The sequence below is a fragment of the Bos grunniens genome, chromosome 5, assembly GCF_055505025.1.
Source record: "Bos grunniens cultivar Pamir isolate PY7600 chromosome 5, Bosgru_T2T1.0, whole genome shotgun sequence".
Taxonomy (NCBI): Eukaryota; Metazoa; Chordata; class Mammalia; order Artiodactyla; family Bovidae; genus Bos; species Bos grunniens.
In genome coordinates, this window is record NC_141169.1 from 35027501 (window position 1) to 35049580 (window position 22080).

At 37.6% G+C, this 22080-nt stretch overlaps 1 protein-coding gene across 1 annotated transcript in view; it reads right to left on the minus strand.

Annotated features, from left to right (window-relative positions):
* ARID2 (AT-rich interaction domain 2) overlaps window positions 1–22080 on the minus strand; it is a 208734-nt gene that overhangs the window by 2257 nt on the left and 184397 nt on the right. The window contains exons 17-20 of the mRNA XM_086399793.1: window positions 19208–19346; window positions 19030–19115; window positions 15662–15785; window positions 15482–15573 (exon numbers count right to left, since the gene is read on the minus strand). Coding sequence (XP_086255919.1) covers window positions 15482–15573; window positions 15662–15785; window positions 19030–19115; window positions 19208–19346 — 441 coding nt within the window. The remainder of the gene's footprint in view (window positions 1–15481; window positions 15574–15661; window positions 15786–19029; window positions 19116–19207; window positions 19347–22080) is intronic.

Genomic DNA, 22080 nt, shown 5'->3' on the forward strand with positions numbered 1-22080 from the left:
CTTGAAAACAGAAAATTGTAGGTACGTAAGTTTCTTTTTATTTTATTAAGTGAAACAAACCAGGCCAACATTTGGCTTAACTATCACCAGAATTCCACGTTTTTCCATAAAGAAGCTGTTTTTAAAAATCTATAAACTTTAAAGAAATTTTCTACCTCTTCACATCACAGTATTGATGTGACTGTGTATGTGAAGAAGAGAAAGTAGAAAAGTGAATACTGTCTACAGACAGTGATGCCCAGGGCTGCAAAGCAAAGGGGTAAATCAGCCAGAAATGGAGGAGGGACAGGTATGTGAAGAAAGCACACAGAGTAACATGTCAGTGGTAAAAGCCAGGTGACTGGTATACGAGTGCTCACAGTAAAATTTTTTGCCTCGTGTGAAATTTTTCACATTAAATGTTAGAAAAAAAATCAATGAGTATGAAATTATTCAAGAACCCATGAGATTTAGTGCCTTCATTTAAATAACCCTGAGTAAAAGAACTACAAGAAAGGGAGATGAAGACTTCTAAATTCTGAATGATAAACAATGTGAGGAAGCAATTTATGGGAATAGACAAAGAAATTCAAAGCCAGAGTTTAACATATGGGGATTATAGTCATTTTTACCATAGCAAAGCAAAGTAAAACAAAACAAAGATGTAAAATTATTTAAAAAAACTGAGATTGATGACTAACAAGTTGGGCATCTTTTCATACATTTTTTGGCTATTTGGGTATTTGCTTTTATAATTTCCATATGTGTATATACACCACACACCCAAAAGAATGGCTAAAATTAAAATTACAACAGCAAATGTTGGCAAGTATGTAGAGCAACTGAAACTCACTCATACAATACTGAAGGGAGTGTAAACTGGTAAAACTTCTTTGGAATCATTTGTATGTACAAAAGAGCCAATGAATCACCAATCTTTCATAAAAACAGAAATATGTACAAATATGGCCGGAAAATATTCACAGAATGTTCATGGCACCATTATTCTTAATAGTCCTAAACTGGAAACAACTCATATGCCCATCACAAATAGAATGGAAAAAAGAAATTTGAGTATATTCATACAACAGAATTCTATACTGCTATACGTACACAGCAACATGAGCAAATTTCACTACCACCACTGAGAGAAAAAGCAAACTAGCACAAGAAAAAAAAATATTAAATTATTCTACTTATATAAAATTCAAAATTAGGTGAAGTTAGCCTACGATCAGGACAGTGTTCCCACAGATGACGATGGGGTAAAGATGGGGCGGGGGGGGGGGTACGGGACACGCAGAGGGACACTGTGGTACTGCTGCTGCTGCTGCTAAGTCACTTCAGTCGTGTCCGACTGTGAGACCCCATGGACGGCAGCCCACCAGGCTCCCCCATCCCTGGGATTCTCCAGGCAAGAACACTGGAGTGGGTTGCCATTTCCTTCTCCAATGCATGAAAGTGAAAAGTGAAAGTGAAGTCGCTCAGTCGTGTCCGACTCTTAGCAACCCCATGGACTGCAGCCCACCAGGCTCCTCCGTCCATGGGATTTTCCAGGCAAGAGTACTGAAGTGGGGTGCCATTGCCTTCTCCGCACTGTGGTACTAGTGTTGATCAATTTCATAATGTGGATGGCTGGTTATGTGGGTGGTTCACTTTGTGATAGTTTATTGAGCTTCACACTTCTTTTAACTTTTCTTTAGGTTAACAAATTTTTAAATGAACTATAAAATGTCTACAACTTTATTTTCTGGAAAAAATAGTCATACAAACTCCATTTAAAAAGACTCTACTAAGTGTAATCAAATTATTTCCTCTATAATGAATGAATATTTTGATAAAGCAAAAAGCTTTACTTTAAAAAACTTAATAAAGTCATATTTTCTAAACCAATAAAGTCACATGTAAAAATGTTTTATTTTTATGTTGCATGGATAAAACTAGAAAGACTAAAATCACTAGGATAATTTTAAAGTAACAATTTCATTTTTTATATAAATTAGTATCATTTATTTTGGGGGGTTAAAGGATTAAACAAGCACTCATTAGATAAAAAATGAAATATGCCCTTTACTGTTCTTTCAACTTTTAAATTTTAATTTCAAAAGTTCCTTTATCTTTTTGATGTGTTTAACAAAAGATAAACATTGTGTTATTTTAATGCACTTAACGGGTAAGAAATAACTTCTAAGTAGGATTAGTAAAAACAATTTAAGTCACAAATCAGCTTTTAGGAAAATACTTCAGTTTGAATACAAGTTTATCTTATTTTCTTCCCAAAATGAATAAAAGAAATTTATTTTCTGAAGAAACTAAATCAGAAAAGTTTAGGACTTACAGAGACACAGGCAGTGTGAAGGGAAGTGAACATACTCCAGCATGGTGAGACCCTCCTCACCACACAAACCTGCAGTTCTGTTTCCAGAATGCAGGCCCTCACAGACTTTCCCTCAAGTTGCTCATTTCTAAAGGCAAGAAAATCAAAGATTCTTCCCTGGAGAAACAATCTCGATAGAGACAGTATTTGAGGGGTTTCAAGGAAGCAAAATAGCTCATCAGGGACCACCCTAAAATGACAATCATCAGTGGCATGTGGGGATCATGCACCCAGAGCTTCCAGCAAGCTGGCAGGTATTTCATTCTTAAAATACAGCATGAAGCCCCAGCCCCAAACATTCGAGGATTCTGAGTAAACAGCAACCATACTAGGAGCCAAAGAAAATTAAAAAACATTGGCAGTCTCTTCAGGCTTCCCTAGCAGCGCAGTGGCTAAGAATCTACCTGCCAATGTGGGAGATGCGAGTTTGATCCCTGATCTGGAAGACTTCGCATGCTGCAGAGCAACCAAGCCCGTGCATCTAACTCTAGATCGTGCTCTAGAGCTGCCACTACTGAAGCCCACGCGCCCTAGAGGCTGTGCTCCCCAACAAGAGAAGCCCCAAGAAGCCTGCACCCCAAAACTAGAGCGAGTAGACCCTGCTTAACACAACTAGAGAAGAGCCTGCGCAGCAGCAAACACCCATCAAAGCCAAAAATAAACAGACAGATCAGTGGGCTCAGTCATGTCTGACCCTTTAGACTGTACCCTGCCAGGCTCCTCTGTCCATGGAATTTTTCAAGTAAGAATATTGGAGTGGGTAGCCATTTCCTCCTCCAAGGGATATTCCTGACCCCTGGGTCTCCTGCATCTCCTTCACTGCAGGCAGATTCTTTACCACGAGCCAACAGGGAAGCCCAATAGTTATATAAAAAATACTGGTAATACCTTCAGAGAGAGATGAGCAAGCACTGTATTCAATCTATGAACAGAATGCTACAAAACAGCAACAACTGGCACCTTGGGCTTTCATAATTTAAAGCATGAGAGGTGAAGCATAAATTCAATAGATTCGATGATAAAGTCAAGGAAATTTCCAGAAAATAGATTAAACAGACAAAAATTAAAAAAAGAAAATCAGAGGGTCACTCTACAAGGGTCTATTATCCAAAAAAAGCCAGAAGTTCTAGAAATGGGAATAGACAATGGAGAGCAGGGAATCATAAAAAGAGACATTTGAGAGTTTCCCATTATTGAAGGACATGAATCTCCTGACTGAAAGGACCCACTGAAATGAAATGCCCACTTCAACAACAGCAACAAACCACACCAAGACATAGCATCATGATATTTCAGAATATCAGAAATTGGGAGGGAAAAAGAAAAGACCCAAGAGCTCCCAAGGGAGAAAACAGATCCCATACAAAGGAATGGGAACCAGAATGTCCCGGACTTCTAAACAGCAAAGCTGCGTGCTAAGGTAAGGCAGTGTCCTCAGATTTTTAAAGGAAAGTGATTCTTCAATCTAGATTTCTATAATCTAACCAAACTATCAGGAGTAAGGGTAAACTAAAAATATTTTCATACATGTAGGGCCTTGAAATTATGGAGGAGGTGCCTTACCACATGAGAGTAAATCAAGTAAAAGAAGTAAGTAGGATTCAAGAAAAAAAGTTTCAGGTGTTTCAGTCAGAAAGGCCCCCTTCCTTAAGTCCCTGGGGCAGAAGGAGCGACCTCCATCCTGTGTAACATTCAAAGGAGCCTCTGAGCCTCTGCTCGGCCATCACCCTGACCCGGTGGGATCTGTGGAAACTGGAACTGTATGTTCTTTCTCCAACACGATATACCATACTTTAATAAAAAGCCAAGTAAAATGATGAAAGCAAACCTCTCCTCATCAGCCCCCAACCAACCCAACTCCCTCAGCCTGTGGAAGTGGCTTGCCTGGCTTCAGAGCCAGATAGCCATAGGGAAAAGTCAGCATTTGTCCAAACGTGCTTGGAAAGGCCATCTTTGAGTCCAGGCCTGTGATCCCCAAGTGCCCAGCCCACTAGAGACCCAAAGGTTGGCCCTCCCATCCGTGCCTGGCCCCGGGCCCAAGGGTACACCTTCCTCCTGAGTGTGTGACAGGCAGGCTTCGAGGATGCCCACTAGAAACTCATGGAACTGATTTAATTTGTACCGTACAGTTAATGTAAGAAATTTTAATTTCAAACCATGTAAAACAACAGAATATATAATAGAAAAAAACTAATAGCTATTTGAGCAAGGTACTTCCTGGGTAAGTGAGTGACAGTGAACTTACACTAGTCAGTCTCTGTTTGCGGTGAACTAATACTTTCTCATGTGGTTGACTCAAAATACTTATGAAGAGAATTACCTTCAAAAATATACTGTTAAAAAATTTAAAAGTATGGGGGAAAAGATAATGTAAAACTTTACTAGATAGAACAGAGTATGGATGCCAAGGTAATTACAAAATGATTCTTCCTGGTTCAAAAAGGTGTTGCCATGACCTTCTAACCCATTGCTGAAGTACACATAAAACACTCCTTTAAATGGAAAGAGAAAAGTTAACCAAGAAATTATCCTTTTCTCTCCAATCAAAATTTTTAAGAAATATACATGTAATGTTTTTTATATATTGTAACGTAAACAAGACTTTGCAAAAACACTTAATTTTTAGTGACTGATAACATTGATTGCATTTAATAGGTCGATCTTGCTAGTTACAGAAGAATCCTGTTTATGTTTAAATGATTCCTGGCAGTGATCAGTGGCCATTTAAAAGGTTTACAGAGGAACCAAGAATAAAGGATAAAAAAGTACCAAGAACTGTAAGCGGCCTTGGCCATTCATAAACATCTAAACTTGGAACAGTAACTAACAACTGGAATTTCATCGATGAATATGTTGTGGATATTTAACAATATTTTTTTATTATTTTCATATTTCAGAGTATTCTATTTAAAAGAATTATCTGTAAATCTGGCATTAGAATACAAATGTAAATACTTTTAATGAAATTTTGCAACTTTTTAATGTTTTGACATAGTTTTCTATTTGTCTTTATTTCGGATACCAAAATTATAAAACATCTAAGTAATATATTTTTGTTGTTGTTTCAGGGCTTAGGGGTAAATTCACCCTGAGCATGTGAATATAGAAAGATTAGTAAATATTAAAAAAAAAAAAAAAGGTTCAACAAAGAAGGAATTCCCAAGGACAGCTGTTGTCCAGGCCAACAAAGCAAGCTCTCCAGACTGCCGAGGCGTTTCCAAACGGAAAAAATGCAGAACTCACAGAGGTTTACAACTCTGCTAAGTTTTTAGGCAGCTTATACACAGGCTTGAAACATACTAATTGAAATATATGAAAAAATCAGCATTAGGCCTATGTAAAGCTAATCAGGAAGCAAGAGAATCATTAACCCCAGAAAAAGAAAGAAAAAAGAAATGTAAAACAGTAGCACATGGCTCAGCATCAAACAATAAAACAATACTGATATAAGATGTAACAATCATGAGGAAAGAAAAAGGCGTGGAGAGGGGAGGTTTAACAGGGTTCCATACAAAGAGGGTCAACAGGTAAAGTGAAAAATAGGTCAGTTAAGGAACAGTAATATAAACATGCTACTTAGAAACATGGAGGTAAAGAGCCAGAAAAATAAACTCAACTTGTTCAAAGCTGTCTCTTGGAGGTGGGTATGAAGGGTGAGATAGGGGAGTATTAATATATAGTCTTTTATAAGTAACAGCTTTATTGAGATATATTTCATACACCACACAATTCACCTGTTTGAAGTATATAATTCAGTGGCATTCAGTATATTGGGCAACTATCACCATCAATTTTAGAATATTTTCATCACCCCAAAAAAGAAACCTAATACTCATTAGCAGCCACTCTGCATTCTCCCTAAGTCCTTCCTTTGTTGTTTTCAGTTCTAAATTGTGGTAAAATACACACAATACGAAGTTTACTATTTTAGTCATTTTTAAGTGTTCAGTTCAGTGGCACTAAGTACACACACACTTGAGCAACCATTACGACCATCCATCTCCAGAAATTCTTCATCTTCCCACAACCAGTAAGAATTCCCCACTGCCTCCCTCCCCAAGCCTTGCTGACGGCTGTTGCTGTTCTACCTTCTATTTGATTCTTCCAATTACCGTATATGAGTGGAAGCAAACAAAAATTGTCATTTTGTGTCTGGCTTATTTCACATAACACGATGTCTTCAGGGTTTACTCATGCGGTAGCATACGTCAGAGCTGCACTCTTTATGAAGGCCGAATAATACTCCAACACTCCATTGTGTGCACACACGTTTTAGTTATCTGCTCATCTACTGATGGACATGTGGGAATGCTTCTACTTTCTGGCTATCATAAATAATGTTGCTATGAAAATGGTGAATGAATATATCTGTTCAATCCCCTGCTTTAAGTTATTTTGTGTATATACCCAGAAGTGAAATGCTGGATAAAACGTTTAAATTTTTAACTTATTTTTATTTTTTCACTTTAGGGTGTGCTGGCCTTCATTGCTGCACGGATTTTCTCTAGTTGCAGTGAGCAGCGGCTACTCTCTAGTTGCAGCGCACAGGCTTCTTGTTGCTTCTCCTGTTGCAGAGCACAGGCTCCAGGCGAATGGGCTTCAGTAGCTGCAGCACAAGAGGCTCAGTAGTTGTGGCTCACGGGCCTGAGAGTGTGTAGGCTTCAGAAAGTTGTGGTGCACGGGCTCAGCAGTAGCAGCTCATGGGCTCCAGAACATGGGCTCGGTAGTTGTGGTGAATGAGTTTAGTTGCTCCGTGGTATGTGGAATCTTCATGGACCAGGGATCAAACCTGTGGCCCCTGCACGGGCAGGTGGATTCCTATACAGGTTCGCCACCAGGGCAGTCCTGAAATGTTTAATTTTTTGAGGAAAAGACATATTGCTTTCCATAGTGGGCGTATCATTTTATATTTCCATGAGCAATGCACAAAGGTTCCAATTTTTCCACATCCTTGCCAACACGTGTTTTCAGGTTTTTTTGTTTGTTTTTAATAAAAGCCATCCTAATAGGTATGAAGTTGTATCTTATTGTGGTTTTAATTTGCATTTTCCTAATGACTGAACTGAATGATTAGTAATGTTGAGCATCTTTACACGCTAGTAAAGTAATGCTCAAAATTCTCCAAGCCAGGCTTCATCAATACATGAACTGTGTACTTCCAGATGTTCAAGGGGGTTTTAGAAAAGGCAGAGGAACCAGAGATCAAATTACCAACATCCACTGGATCATCAAAAAAGCAAGAGAGTTTCAGAAAAACATCTATTTCTGCTTTATTGACTGTGCCAAAGCCTTTGACTGTGTGGATCACAATAAACTGTGGAAAATTCTGAAAGAGATGGGAGTACCAGACCACCTGACCTGCCTCTTGAGAAATTTGTATGTAGGTCAGGAAGCAACAGTTAGAACTGGACATGGAACAACAGACTGGTTCCAAATAGGAAAAGGAGTACGTCAAGGCTGTATACTGTCACCCTGCTTATTTAACGTATATGCAGAGTACATCATGAGAAACGCTGGGCTGGAAGAAGCACAAGCTGGAATGAAGATTGCTGGGAGAAATCTCAGTAACCTCAGATATGCAGATGACACCACCCTTATGGCAGAAAGTGAAGAGGAACTAAAAAGCCTCTTGATGAAAGTGAAAGAGGAGAGTGAAAAAGTTGGCCTAAAGCTCAACATTCAGAAAACTAAGATCATGGCATCTGGTCCCATCACTTCATGGGAAATAGATGGGGAAACAGTGGAAACAGTGTCAGACTTTATTTTCGGGGGCTCCAAAATCACTGCAGATGGTGACTGCAGCCATGAAATGAAAAGATGCTTACTCCTTGGAAGGAAAGTTATGAGCAACCTAGATAGCATATTGAAAAGCAGACATTACTTTGCCAACAAAGGTCCATCTAGTCAAGGCTATGGTTTTTCCAGTGGTCATGTATGGATGTAAGAGTTGGACTGAGAAGAATGCTGAGTGCCGAAAAATTGATGCTTTTGAACTGTGGTGTTGGAGAAGACTCTTGAGAGTCCCTTGGACTGCAAGGAGATCCAACCAGTCCATTCTAAAGGAGCTAAGTCCTGGGTGTTCATTGCAAGGACTGATACTAAAGCTGAAACTCCAATACTTCAGCCACCTCATGTAAAGAGTTAACTCATTGGAAAAGACCCTGATGCTGGGAGGGATTGGGGGCAGGAGGAGAAGGGGACGACAGAGGATGAGATGGCTGGATGGCATCACCAACTTGATGGACATGAGTTTGAGTCAACTCCAGAAGTTGGTGATGGACAGGGAGGCCTGGTGTGCTGCGATTCATGGGGTCGCAAAGAGTGACCCCAAAGAGTGACATGACTGAGCGACTGAACTGAACTGAATGATTAGTAATGTCGAGCATCTTTTTATGTGCTTATTGGCCATTTATTTATCTTCTTCATAGAAATTTCTATTCAAGTCCTTTGCCCATTTCTGATTTGGTTTGCTTGCTTTTTGTTGTTATATCTTAGGAGTTCTTTATATAGTCTGAAATATTCACCGCCTTATATTTGGTTTGTAATTCTTCTCTATCATCCTGTTGACTGTCTGTATATTCTGTTAATACTGACACACAATTTTTCTAATTTTGATAAGATTCAAATTATTTTTTCTTCTGTTTCCCATGCCTTTAGTGCCATATCCAAGAATAACTGCCAAATCCAACATCATGAGGTTTTTTCTAAGAGTTTTATAGTTTTGTCTCTTTGATGCATTTTGGGTTAATTTTTGCATATAGTGTTTAGATAAGGGTTAAGCTTCATTCTTCTGCATGTGAATTTCCAGTTTTCCCAACTCCATTTGTTGAAAAGACTATCTTTTTCTCATTGAATAGAAAACTGGCATCCTTATAGAAAATCATTTGGCCATATATGCAAGGACTTACGTCTGGCCTCTCCAGTCTGCCCCATTGGTTAGTGTGTCTGTCTTTATGTCACTAAGGACAGTGTATGCTTTTGATCACTGTAGCTTTGCAGAAAAATCTGAAATCAGGAAGTGTGAGTCCTCTAACTTTGTTCCTCTTTTTCAAGATAGTTTTGTAATTCAAGGTTCCTTGAGATTCCATATGAATTTTTGAACAAATTTTTCTATTTCTACAAAAAATATCATTGAAATTTTGATATGGGTTGCACTGAATCTGTAGATTGCTTTGAGTATTGTTGACATTTTACCAGTATTAAGCCTTCCAAGTGATGAACAAAGGATGTCTTACCATTTCTATACACCTTCTTTAATTTCTTTCAGCAATGTAAAGTTCTCATGGTGTAAGTCTTTACCTCCTTGGTTAATATGATTAAATATTTTATTCCTCTGATTTACTGTAAACAGAACTGTTCATTTTTTTTTCATATTGTTCATGATTAGTGAAGAAAAATCATTTTATTTTTAAATGAGATGGTTAGATAGCATCACCAACTCAACAGACATAAATTTGAGCAAACTCCAGGAGATAGTAGGCGACAGAGGAGCCTGGCATGCTGCAATCCATGGGGTCACAAAGAATCAGAATGACTTGGTGACTGAACACCACCACCAACATGTATTACACAGATAAAAGATAAATACATCAAAAAGAAGACAAATATATTGCAATTCTCCAAAGATCAAGTTTAATCAGAAAGGAGATAAACTGTGTTTAAACAGTTTACATTATTCAAACAACCAGATTCTGAACTTTCCAAATTTAAAAAAATGTGAACATTTCATACTCTTCAGTATACTGTACTATAAAATGAAAGTAAATTTCCATGTATCTTTCTGTTGACCTGTGATTTTCTTATTGCAAATATAATTTGCTTTAGTTTTTAAAAAAAAATCACACCCTGTAACATATTCCACGAGAGATTCCATATATCAACAGAGAATTATCTTCTGATTTCTTATATTCTCTTCCTTATATCTATGGGTTTTGCCAGATTCTGTCAGTATTCCAGGGACTTCCCTGTATATGGTAAAGAATCTGCCTGCCTGCTCTACCAAAACTTCTCATCCCTGGAGATATTCAACAGACATTCTATATGGAGGTTTCAATCCAGACTGGGAAGGTGAATGGAACGAATTTAATCGATTTCTTTAATTCTTTTGCTTCTACTATTCTAGGATCATAGCAAATGAAGATGCCAAAAGACAACTGGAAGGTTTAGAGTTAAATAAAATAACAAAATCAACAACAAAACAAAAACAGTAAAATGAAAACTTTTGGTTCAATAATGAAATGTAGCCAAAGTGGCTTTGCTGTAAACCTAAGAATGTGCAACTTGAATGTGAGGAAAAAGTTTTAAATTTATTTTTAGAATTTCAATTGTCCACACAAATTCCAGATCAGAACTCTATGAAAAACTATCAATAAAATATTTATTGAATCACTATTATATTCCCAACATTATGCTAGGCACTAAGAACACAAAAACCAAAATAAATGTTCAGCTCCTGCTTTCACAGATCGCATGTAAATAATAACATGCAATCTGGAGGAGGCACCTTAAGTCAAGGGTGGGTAGTGAGGGAAATTCATGAAAAGAAGAGGTGACCTGAGCTGAGTCTTAAAGAATAAGGAGGAAGTAGGAATGATTTCTGACTGTATTGGGCACTGTACTGTAGGTGCAGGCTACAAAGACTACTCAGAGAAAATCTGTAGTTAGGTCAATAAGGGGGACGTTGTTCAGTCGCTAAGTGGTGTCTGATTCTTTGTGACTCAATAGACTGCAGTAAGTCAGGCTTCCCTTTTCTTCACCATTTCCTGGAGTTTGCTCAAACTCATGTCCATTGAGTTGGTGATGCCATCCAACCATCTCATCTTTTGCCACCCCTTCTCCTCCTGCCTTCAGTCTTTCCCAGCATCAGGGTCTTTTCCAATGATTTGGTTCCTTGCATCTGACTGCCAAACCACTGGAATATTAGCTTCAGCATCAGTCCTTCCAATGAATATTCAGGGTTGATTTCCTTTAGGATTAACTGGTTTGATCTCCTTGCTGTTCAAGGGACTCTCAAGAGCCTTCTCCAGTGCCACAGTTCAAAAGCATCAGTTCTTCAGTGATCAGCCTTCTTTATGGTCCAACTCTCACATCCCTACCTGATTACTGAAAAGACCATAGCTTCATCAGTAAAGTGATATCTTTGCTTTTTAATATGCTGTCTAGGTTTGTCCCTTTCTTTCCAGGAGCAAATGTCTTTTAATTTCATGGCTGCAGTCACCATCGGCAGTGATTTTGGAGCCCAACACCATAAAGTCTGTCATTGTTTTCATGTCTTACCCCATCTATTTGCCATGAATGATGGGACCAGATGCCATGATCTTAGCTTTTTGAATGTTGAGTTTTAAGTCAGCTTCTTCACTCTCCTCTTTCACTTTCATCAAGAGGCTCTTTAGTTCTTCTTTGCTTTCTGCCACAAGACTGGTATCATCTACATATCTAAGGCTGTTGATACTTCTATTGGCAATCTTGACTCCAGCTTGTAATTCATCCAGTCTGGCATTTCACATAATGTACTCTGCCTTTAAGTTAAATAAGCAGAGTGACAATCTATAGCCGTGACATACTCCTTTCCCAATTTGAAACCAGTCCATTGTTCCATGTCTGGTTCTACTGGTACTTCTTGACCTGCATACAGGTTTCTTGGGATGCGGGAAAGGTGATCTAGTATTCCCATTTTTTTCAAGAATTTTCCACAGTTTGTTGTGACCCACATGGTCAAAGGCTTTAACATAATTAGTGATGTAAAGTAGATGTTTTTCTGGAATTTTCTAGTTTTTTTCTATGATCCAGTTGATACTGGCATTTGATCTCTGGTTCTTCTGCCTTTTCTAAATCCAGCTTGAACATCTGGAAATTCTTGGTTCACGTACTGCTGAAGCCTTGCTTGAAGGATTTTGAGCAATATCTTGCTAGCATGTGAAATGAGCACAACTGTATGGTAGTTTGAACATTCTTTGGCATTGCCTTTCTTTGGGATTGGAATGAAAACTGACCTTCTCCAGTCCTGTGGCCACTGCTGAGTTTTCCAAATTTGCTGGCATACTGAGTGCAGCACATTAACAGCATCATCTTTTAGGATTTAAAATAGTTCCAGTGGAATTCCATAACTTCCACTAGCTTTGTTCATAGCAATGCTTCCTAAGGTCCAGTTGACGTCACACTCCAGGATGTCTGGCGCTAGGTGAGTGACCCCACCATAGTGGTTATCCAAGTCATTAAGATCCTTTTTATACAGTTCTGTGTATTCTTGCCACCTCTTCTTAATATCTTCTGCTTCTGTTAGGTCCATACCATTTCTGTCCTTTATCGAGCCCATCTTTGCATGAAATATTCCCTTGGTATCTCTCTTTTAGAAAAGATCTCTAGTTGTTCCCATTCTATTGCCTTCCTCTATTTCTTTGCACTGTTCACTTAAGAAGGCTTTCTTATCTCTCCCTATTATTCTCTGAAACTCTGCATTCAGTTGGGCATATCTTTCTCTTTCTCCTTGCCTTTCACTTCTTTTCTTTTCTCAGCTAACTGCAGGGCCTCCTCAACCATTTTGCTTTCTTGCATTTCTTTTTCTTTGGGATGGTTTTGGTCACTGCCTCCATAACAGAAGAAGCAAGAATCACAATCCTATGGCCTCCAGAATGAAAACCACATCACAGAAAACTAACCAAAATGATCACATGGATGTAACTTAATGACTCTTATCCGCCATGCTGTGTAGAGCCACCCTAGTCGGTTGGGTCATGGTGGAGAGTTCTGACAAAACGTGGTCTACTGAAGAAGGGAATGACAAAGTTCTTCAGTATTCTTGCCTTGAGAACCCCATTAACAATATGAAAAGGCAAAGAAATATGAAACTAGAGATGAGCCCCTCAAGTCCGTAGGTGTCCAATATGCTACTAGGTAAGAGTACAGAAATAGCTTTAGAAAAGAGGCTGAGCCAAAGCAAAAACAATGACCAGTTGTGGATGTTTCTGGTGGTGAAAGTCAAGTCCAATGCTGTAAAGAAATATTATTAGGAACCTGGAATGTTAGGTCCATGAATCAAGATAAATTGGATGTGGTCAAACAAGAGGTGGTGGCAAGAGTGAACATCGACGTTTTAGCCATCAGTGAATTAAAACGGATGGGAATGGGAGAATTTAATTCAGATGACCATTATATCTTCTACTGTGGGCAAGAATCCCTTAGAAGAAATGGAGTAATTTCTTAATTACTCCATAATTACTATTAATTACCATGATCAACAAGAGTCCAAACTGTAGTACTTGGGTGCAGTCTCAAAAATGACAGGATGATCTCAGTTCCTTTCCCAGGCAATCCATTCAACATCACAGTAATCCAAGCCTATGCCCCAACTACTAATGCCAAAGATGAAGTTGAACAGTTCTAGGAAGACCTAAAAGACCTAGAACTAACACCAAACAAAGACATCCACTTTATCATAGGGGACTGGAATGCAAAAGTAGAAGTTAAGAGATACCTGGAGTTAATAGGAAAGTTTGGCCTTGGAGTACAAAATGAAGCAGGGCCAAGACCAACAGAGTTTTGCCAAGAGAATGCACCACTGGTCGTAATAAACACCCTCTTCCAACAACATGAGAGATGACTCTACATATGGACATCACCAGATGGTCAATACTGAAGATGGAGAAGCTCTATACAGTCAGAAAAAACAAGACCTGGAACCGACTGTGGCTCAGATCATGAGCTTCTTATTGCAACATTCACACTTAAATTGAAGAAAGTACAGAAAACCACTAGGCCATTCAGGTGTGGCCTAATACAGTGGAAGTGACAAATAGATTCAAGAGATTAGATCTGAGAGACACAGTAGGGTGGAAAGCCATATGAAAAACTACTTACAAAACAGTAAGATGAAATGTTATAAAACAGAAATGTTATAAACACAGACTCAATGAGGAAAAGGAATACAGCACAGGAAAGGCAGCACACAGATGCCAGCGTCTGAGCTGGATTAGGGAAGGCTTACAGATGCTCAATGGGCCGCAACCCAGGGAAGATACAAAAGTGTGACATGAAAGACATCTAGGGTGGTTGGAATCTGCATGTGGTTTAATTTGGCTAAAATTGATATGCAGCAAAAGAAGGGGTAGGAAGAGAAATACAGTGAGAAAGGAAGGAAGAAATGATTCTATAAATGCAACTGGGAGATGCTAGTGACAAAACCTTCTTACTTTTTTTTCTGAAAAAACTTTATTTTTAATTTGAATGTTAAGAATTTTTCTTACTCCTCTGTGGGAATACTTGATTCATGAAATATATTAACTTTTGTTATTGCAAACACTTTTTTTAAACTTAACTTTTACTCACTTTAAATTTACCTAAGTTTTAAAGTTTGATATAGTTAAAGTAATTGCTTTTTTGTAATTGATGCCTCTGTTTTTATGTTCATAAAGTCCAGTTGGAATGTAACTACAAGAGATGTTATTAAGATCCAACACAAGGTAAAATAGGAGGAGGAGAACCAAGGTAGATTCGATTAACAACAGCATGTGAGAAGAGAAAAAGTAGGAGAGAAAAGCACTGTCTGGAAGGCAAGATGCATTAAAGCATAACTTCCCAACTAACGAGCCCAAGTTGAGTCAGCTGAAGGTGGAGGAAGAATACTAAAAAATTATTTTCAAGGTTCAAAGGAGACAAATCTACATTTGCTTTCTCAAGAGTTAGAGTTGTTTCCAGTTTCCATAGATTTATAAAATCCTAAGTTTTCTCCTAAGTCCAAGGATCTTAGCATATCTTTTACTTTGATGGTTTCATTAAAACGGCAATTATCAAACTGAATTCCATTCTAATTCCACATGATTCAAGTAACCAATTCCTTTTTCCTCCTAGTAAACTCCCAAGTTTTCTTTGGTAGACCTACTTTCTCCTCTAATTCTATGACGAACGAGAAATTTAACTTAAATAAGTTCAAGAACACCTTCTGGTTGTTTCAACTTCCACTTTTGTGGCTTTTAAGAATCTATGATGGTCTACTTTGACATAAGCTTTTGGACATATCCAAAAATTGGTGAGAAAAACAGTGAGTACAATGCAGATATTTAACCTTATTAACTTACAGGTAACAGTAAAATATAAATTCACTCTGACTACAGAAAACAGATTACTCACCTGCGACCACATTCTGAATATTTACCAATGTTTTTTAATATTAAGGCAGCTGTTAGTCGGATGTGTTTAGTTATTGGTCCCTCTTTTTCATCCTTAATAAGGAAAAGAAAAGAAAAAGAATAAAGATCTAAATCATACAGTGTTCACACCTTCATAGTTAAGGCTCCAAGGCTCACTTACTGTAAAATCTCGAAAGACAAGATTTCTTGATCCTCTCCTTAGAGCCATAAGGGCAGCACTGGGATGATTCACAATGGCCTTTTGTGCTCTAGGAGTTGAGCTTGTGCCCCCTACAGCTGGCTGCCTAAATTGACCAGGGAGAGGAAGAGATTGTTAACATGACAATTCAGGCAGACTGACAACAAATGACCAACCTGCCAAACCTGAACGTGGTTACTCGAAGTAGACACAGGGTGAGTAAAAGCTCTGGTGGCCCAGCAGTAATACTTACTCTTTGTGTCAACCGAGGCAAAAGGATTCATGGTCTTTTATTTGCAATCTATCAACTTTAAAGCAAACAACAGATGTCCTAGTACAACCCATATATATATATATAAATACAACCTATATATATATAAATTTAACCCTTATATAAATAGCTTAAAAGTTGAGTTCACATCTTTGAATGCAATGTTAAGATGTTAACAAAGAATAGCCTACAAGTTGAGCTGGATATTAGTTTTGCTAAATGCTACCTACAAGTAAAATATATCTCCTAAGAGTGTACTGGTATATGTATAGGTCACCCAGGAAAAGATCATCTAATACGATAATAACATGAAATTATGCTAACTACTACATTTCAAACTATTACTATCTTATAGAATTTTTTATTAACCAATTTCAATCATTTCAGTATAGCTCTATTGTCCTCTAGCAAAGATGGAGGGACTGCAGAGACAGATTTTATATAAAATCAGATTCAAACTACTCTAGGTTTCCTTTGCCACACAGAAAAACTCCATCAGTCAGTATCCGTTGCATTCTGCTGAGGCAACATTGGAGAGAGAACTGGCTCCCGGGAGAAAGTCCCGTTCCTGCCCCTCACTAGCTGCATGACTTTGAACCCTTCCATTTGCCCCTTTGCGCTTCAGGTTTCACATCTGTAAAGTGGGGATATTTCTGGCATTTTTTTACATGAGTAAACTAATTCTGAATATTAAGTTAACATAAAAGCAATCTCTAAATTGAAAGCCAATTTTGTCTATATCTACATATAGATTTCTCTAGATAAAGATCTATGTATCAACACAGATAAAAATTATTGACTATGTATAAATGACAAAGATTTTTTATTATAACGGATATACCAAAATAACCCTCCAAATTTGAACAAAATCAAACATATTGCAGCATACTATTATTAGCTACATAGAAGTGAAGTGAAAGTCAGTCAGTCATGTCCGATTCTTTGTGACCCCATGAATTGTAGCCCACCAGACACCTCTGTCCATGGGATTCACCAGGCTAGAATACTGGAGTGGGTTCTCAGGGATTGAATCTGGGTCTCCTGCATTGGAGACAGATTCTTTACCATCTGAGCCACCAGGGAGGCTGAAAGCTACATTAATATATACAAATTAAATACAGTTCACCCTTGAACAACATGGGAGTTTGGGTACCCACTCTCCCTGTAGTCCAAAATATGCATATAACTTTACATTTGAACCCCCACACCTGCAGTTCCATATCTGTGGCTTCAACCAACCAGAGATGGAACAGCATCACAGTATTCACTGTGACAAACATCCACCTGTTAGCAGATCCTCCCAGTTGATACCTGTGTTGTTCATGGGTCAACTGTACAGTGAAAATTATAGAAAAAAGTATTTGGCAGAAAAGTGACTTTCCACTGCTTTGAGGGTAAATCTAAACTCATGTTTATGGCTTATGAAAGCCTCAGCTATTTTTTCCTCATTCTATAGATCTCAGTTTGGATTCACTTTCTATCCAAAGCCTTCTATGGTCTCCTACATTGGTGTAGGTGGGCTTTCATAGTGTCCTGTGCATTTGATGCCATTTAATAAGAATCATCTATATCTCTCATTGTATCTCCAGACTTGAGAATGGCAAAATATATCTTGGTCATGTATACTTCATGTCATATTTTAGTGCCTAGCTGAGGCATGAATAGTAATGGAGAGAATAAAAAATAACGGGATGAATAAAGTATGTAAGCAGCTTCTGGTATTCCCACCCTTGTAGTTCTGTCTAGAATTTCAGCTCTCTGAAGTTAGACTAAACCGTGTCCTCAGAATTCCCTATGTTTGGCATAATGTTCAGTACACAGCAATATCTCAAAAAATGTTGACATTAATTTATCTTCATATTATAATAATTAAAATACAACTATCCCTTGGTATTCATGGGGGACTGGTTCTAGGACCCCCTGAGGATACCAAAATCCTAGAGCCAATCCCAGACAGATACCAAGCGATGGCAGTATTTGCATATAACCTACACACATCCTCTTGTGTGTTGTAAATCATTCAGATTACTTATATACTCAGTACAATGCAAATGATATGTAAATAGTTGCTGCTGCTGCTGCTGCTGCTAAGTCACTTCAGTTGTGTCCGACTCTGTGTGACCCCATAGACGGCAGCCCACCAGGCTCTGCCATCCCTGGGATTCTCCAGGCAAGAACACTGGAGTGGGTTGCCATTTCCTTCTCCAATGCATGAAAGTGAAAAGTGAAAGTGAAGTCGCTCAGTAGTGTCCAACTCTTAGCGACCCCATGGACTGCAGTCTACCAGGCTCCTCCACCCATGGGATTCTCCAGGCAAGAGTATTGGAGTGTAGTGCCATTGCCTTCTCCAAAATAGTTGCTAGTATATGGCAAATTCAAATTTGCTTTTTAGAATTTCCTGAAAAAAATTTTTTTCAAATATTTTTGATCCCTGGTTGGTTGAATATTCAGGTGTTGAACCTAAAGATCTGGAGGGCTGACTGTATTATTTAGAATTAAAGCCCTCAGTTGGAAACTACAAAATAGGAGATATTATGTAAATTTAATAAGGACCTTACAGGAATCCACAGTCAACAGAACTTGACTACAAGTTATTATAAGTGTTCATGGAAATAAAAGGTAAATGAATAACAAACAGTAAATGTGACATATACATTTTACGTTGGACCATCACATGCTACTGTAGCCTCTCCTCAGGAGTAGTTGTAGGAATAAATCTCTCTGCCATTATCAAGTACATGTTCAACTCCTCTCCCAAAGGACAAAGAACCATATATTTATTTCCAATTTACAAAGCATTTCTCATAGATCATCTGCCATTACTACCAAGTGACTTGTCTGCAAAGTGGAATCAAAATATTAGAGCTACAAGGTACTTATACACCATGTGGTTCAGCCAATATAAAAAGTGATTCCTAGGGCACTTATGTACTTTGAACAGGGTCACATACATAGCTGGACTACAACCCAGGTTTCCTGTCTCCTGACATGCTGAATTGCCTTTTATTGCTATTTTGCCTAGTTTCCTGATTTGTCTTTTATTTAAATGCACAACAGGAAGTAAACTCATGTTCCTTACTTGGTAGAAGATTTTTGATTTCCTGCTTGTCCTGGTTCATCTTGTTTTAATCCTGCAAGCAGAGCATCCTTTGAACAGTGCTTGTCCTTTTTAAGAAAACGGAAGTAAAAAACATAAGCATCAAGATCTCTAATGCAACTAAATGAGCTACAAGTCAAATAGTATTAAGAAAGTGTACCTGTAAGTGAGTGATGAAAGAAAACCTCTGTCGTTGAAAAGGCTCACAACCTTCCCAAAGACACTGCCCTGGATATACGTCTTTTCCTCCATGTTCAGTTGCTGCATGGTAGAAAACCTGTGAGGGGGTCTGAAACCACCTACAAAAAATAGAAGTAGTAGAAATGTTCTAACACTTAGATATGTTCTTTAAAATAGAAAACCTGCTCTCTTAATACAAAAGCTCCAGAACAAATAATGAGCAAAACAGTACAAATAAATATCATTCCAAATAATATTTTTAAAATTTCTGCTTATATTTAAAAGTCAAATACTCAAAAGTTCTGAACACTTCTGGTAATTAGATATAAGCTTAATATTTCACTCTCATTTCCCTAACTTCAACGAAAGTCAGTTAAGAATCTCTTGAAAGTAGATAAAATTTCATTTGAAAACACAACAGAACATAATCTCATAAACAAATACCATACTCTGTTGTACTTTTAGAAGCTGCTCAAGCATTTACCAGATTTCATATCACATATAATAAACTCCAGCATATTCAATCTAAAAATCTAAATGCTATAAACTTTGGTGAGTCTGGCTCTTAAGTTGAATTCACATTTTGTATGTCCATCCATGTTTAAGAAGTCATGTCTCTCGTTTCTCCAACGTCATACCTTACTCAGTTAGAGACCTTGAGGTTTAATAATACAAATACCTTAGTATATCTGGCCAAGGACAGAAATCTGAAGAAAATCAGACACTGTACTACTGCCTTGTTAAATAGAATATATGGCAATGAGAGAGAATACTGGAATCCAGACAGCAAAGACTACATTAAAAGACTTCAATTACTAACAACTAACTCAAATATTTATATAGTCAATATCTTTAAAGTTTATAGCAGAACTCTCTCAGAATTGAATTTTTTATGGATGTCAGATAAACATGTCTATATTTGAGCCGATTTCTGATGTGGAGCACATATATAATATTTCAAATTAATATTCCTTCAGGAAATAAATGATAGGCATTTTAAAATAAATTTTAATCAAAAGAACTGAATACTGAAGTATAAAAGATGATGTTAAAAACCATTGTAACTGACATATTTCATTCCATCTATATAAATACTTCATCCATATAAATAATTTCTGATAGTTTTATTATAAAACTATCATGGATTCAAAGAATTAATATAGTTTAAAGTGACTACCCAAAGTGATCTACAGAGTAAATGCATTCCCTACCAAAATTCCAATGGCATTTCTGACAGAAATAGAACAATTAATCCTAACATTTGTACAGAATCGCAAAAGCTCCCAAAAAGCTAACGCAATCCTTAGAAACATGAAAAGTTGGCGGCATCATGTGCCCTAATTTCAAACTATATTACAAAGCTACAGTAATCAAAACAGTATGGCATCTGCATAAAAACAGACACATAGAACAGAGAGAGCCCAGAAATAAACTCATGGATATATAATCAATTAATTTATGATAAAGAAGTCAAAAATATATAATAGAAAACAATGCCTTAATAAGAAATGTTGGAAACAATGCATAGCCACATGCAACAAAAAAGAAACTCAACTACTCTTTTATACCATACAAAAAAAAATTAACTCAGAATGGATTAAAGACTGGAATGTAAGGTTTGAAATCATAAAAGTCCTAGAAGAAAACAGAAGTGTTAAGTTGCTGAACACAGGCTTCAGCAATGATTTCTGCAGATTTGATACTGATACTAAAAACAAAAGCAACAATAAACAAAAATAAGCAAAAATAAATAAGTGGGACCACATCAAACTAAAAAGCATCTGTGAAAGCAATGGAAACAATCAACAAAGTAAAAGGACAATGTACTGAATGTGAGAAAATATTTACAAATCATACATCTCATAAGGGGTTAACATACAAAGCACATAAGGAACGCATACAGCTCAGCAGCAAAAATCCCAAAATTTTTAAATGGGTAGAGGTTCTAATTAGACACTTTTTCAAAGAAGACATACAGGTACATGAAGAAATCAATATCAAAACCACAATGAGATGTTACCTCACATATGTTAGGAAGACTACTATCAAAAACACAAGAAAGAAGTGTTGATGAGGATATGGAGAAAAACAAAACCCCTGTCCCTGTGCACCCTTAGTGAGAATGTAAACTGGTGTAGCTACTGTGAAAACTATAGAGATTTCTCAAAATATTAAAAATAGAACTACCATATGATCCAGCAATTCCCACTCTGGATATTTAGCAAATAAATGAAAACACTAACTTGAAAAGATATGTACACCCCCATGTTCACTGTAGCATTATTTAAAAAAGCCAAGATACAGGAACAACCTAAGTATCCATGACAAGCCTAAACAGTGCATTAAAAAGCATAGATATCACTTTGCTGACAAAGATCAGTATAGTCAAAGCTATGGTTTTTTCAGTTGTCATGTAGAGATGGGAGAGTTGGGCCATAAAGAAGGCTGAGCACTGAAGAACTGATGCTTTCGAACTGTGGTTCTGGAGAAGACTCTTGAGAGTCCCTTCAACTGCAAAAAGATCAAATCAGTCCATTCTAAGAGAAATCAACCCTGAATATTCACTGGAAGGACTGATGGTGAAACTGAAGCTCCAATACTTTGGTCACCTGATGTGAAGAGCTGACTCATTGGAAAAGACCCTGATGCTGGGAAAGATTGAGGGCAGGAGGAGAAGGGGGTAACAGAGGATGAGATGGCTGGATGGCCTTATCGACTCAATGGACATGAATCTGAGCAAACTCTGGGAGAAGTGAGTAACAGAGAAGCCTGGTGTGCTGCAGTCCATGGGTTTGCAAAGAGTCGGACATGACTTTGTGATTGAACAACGGGTCCATCAACAGATGAATGGAA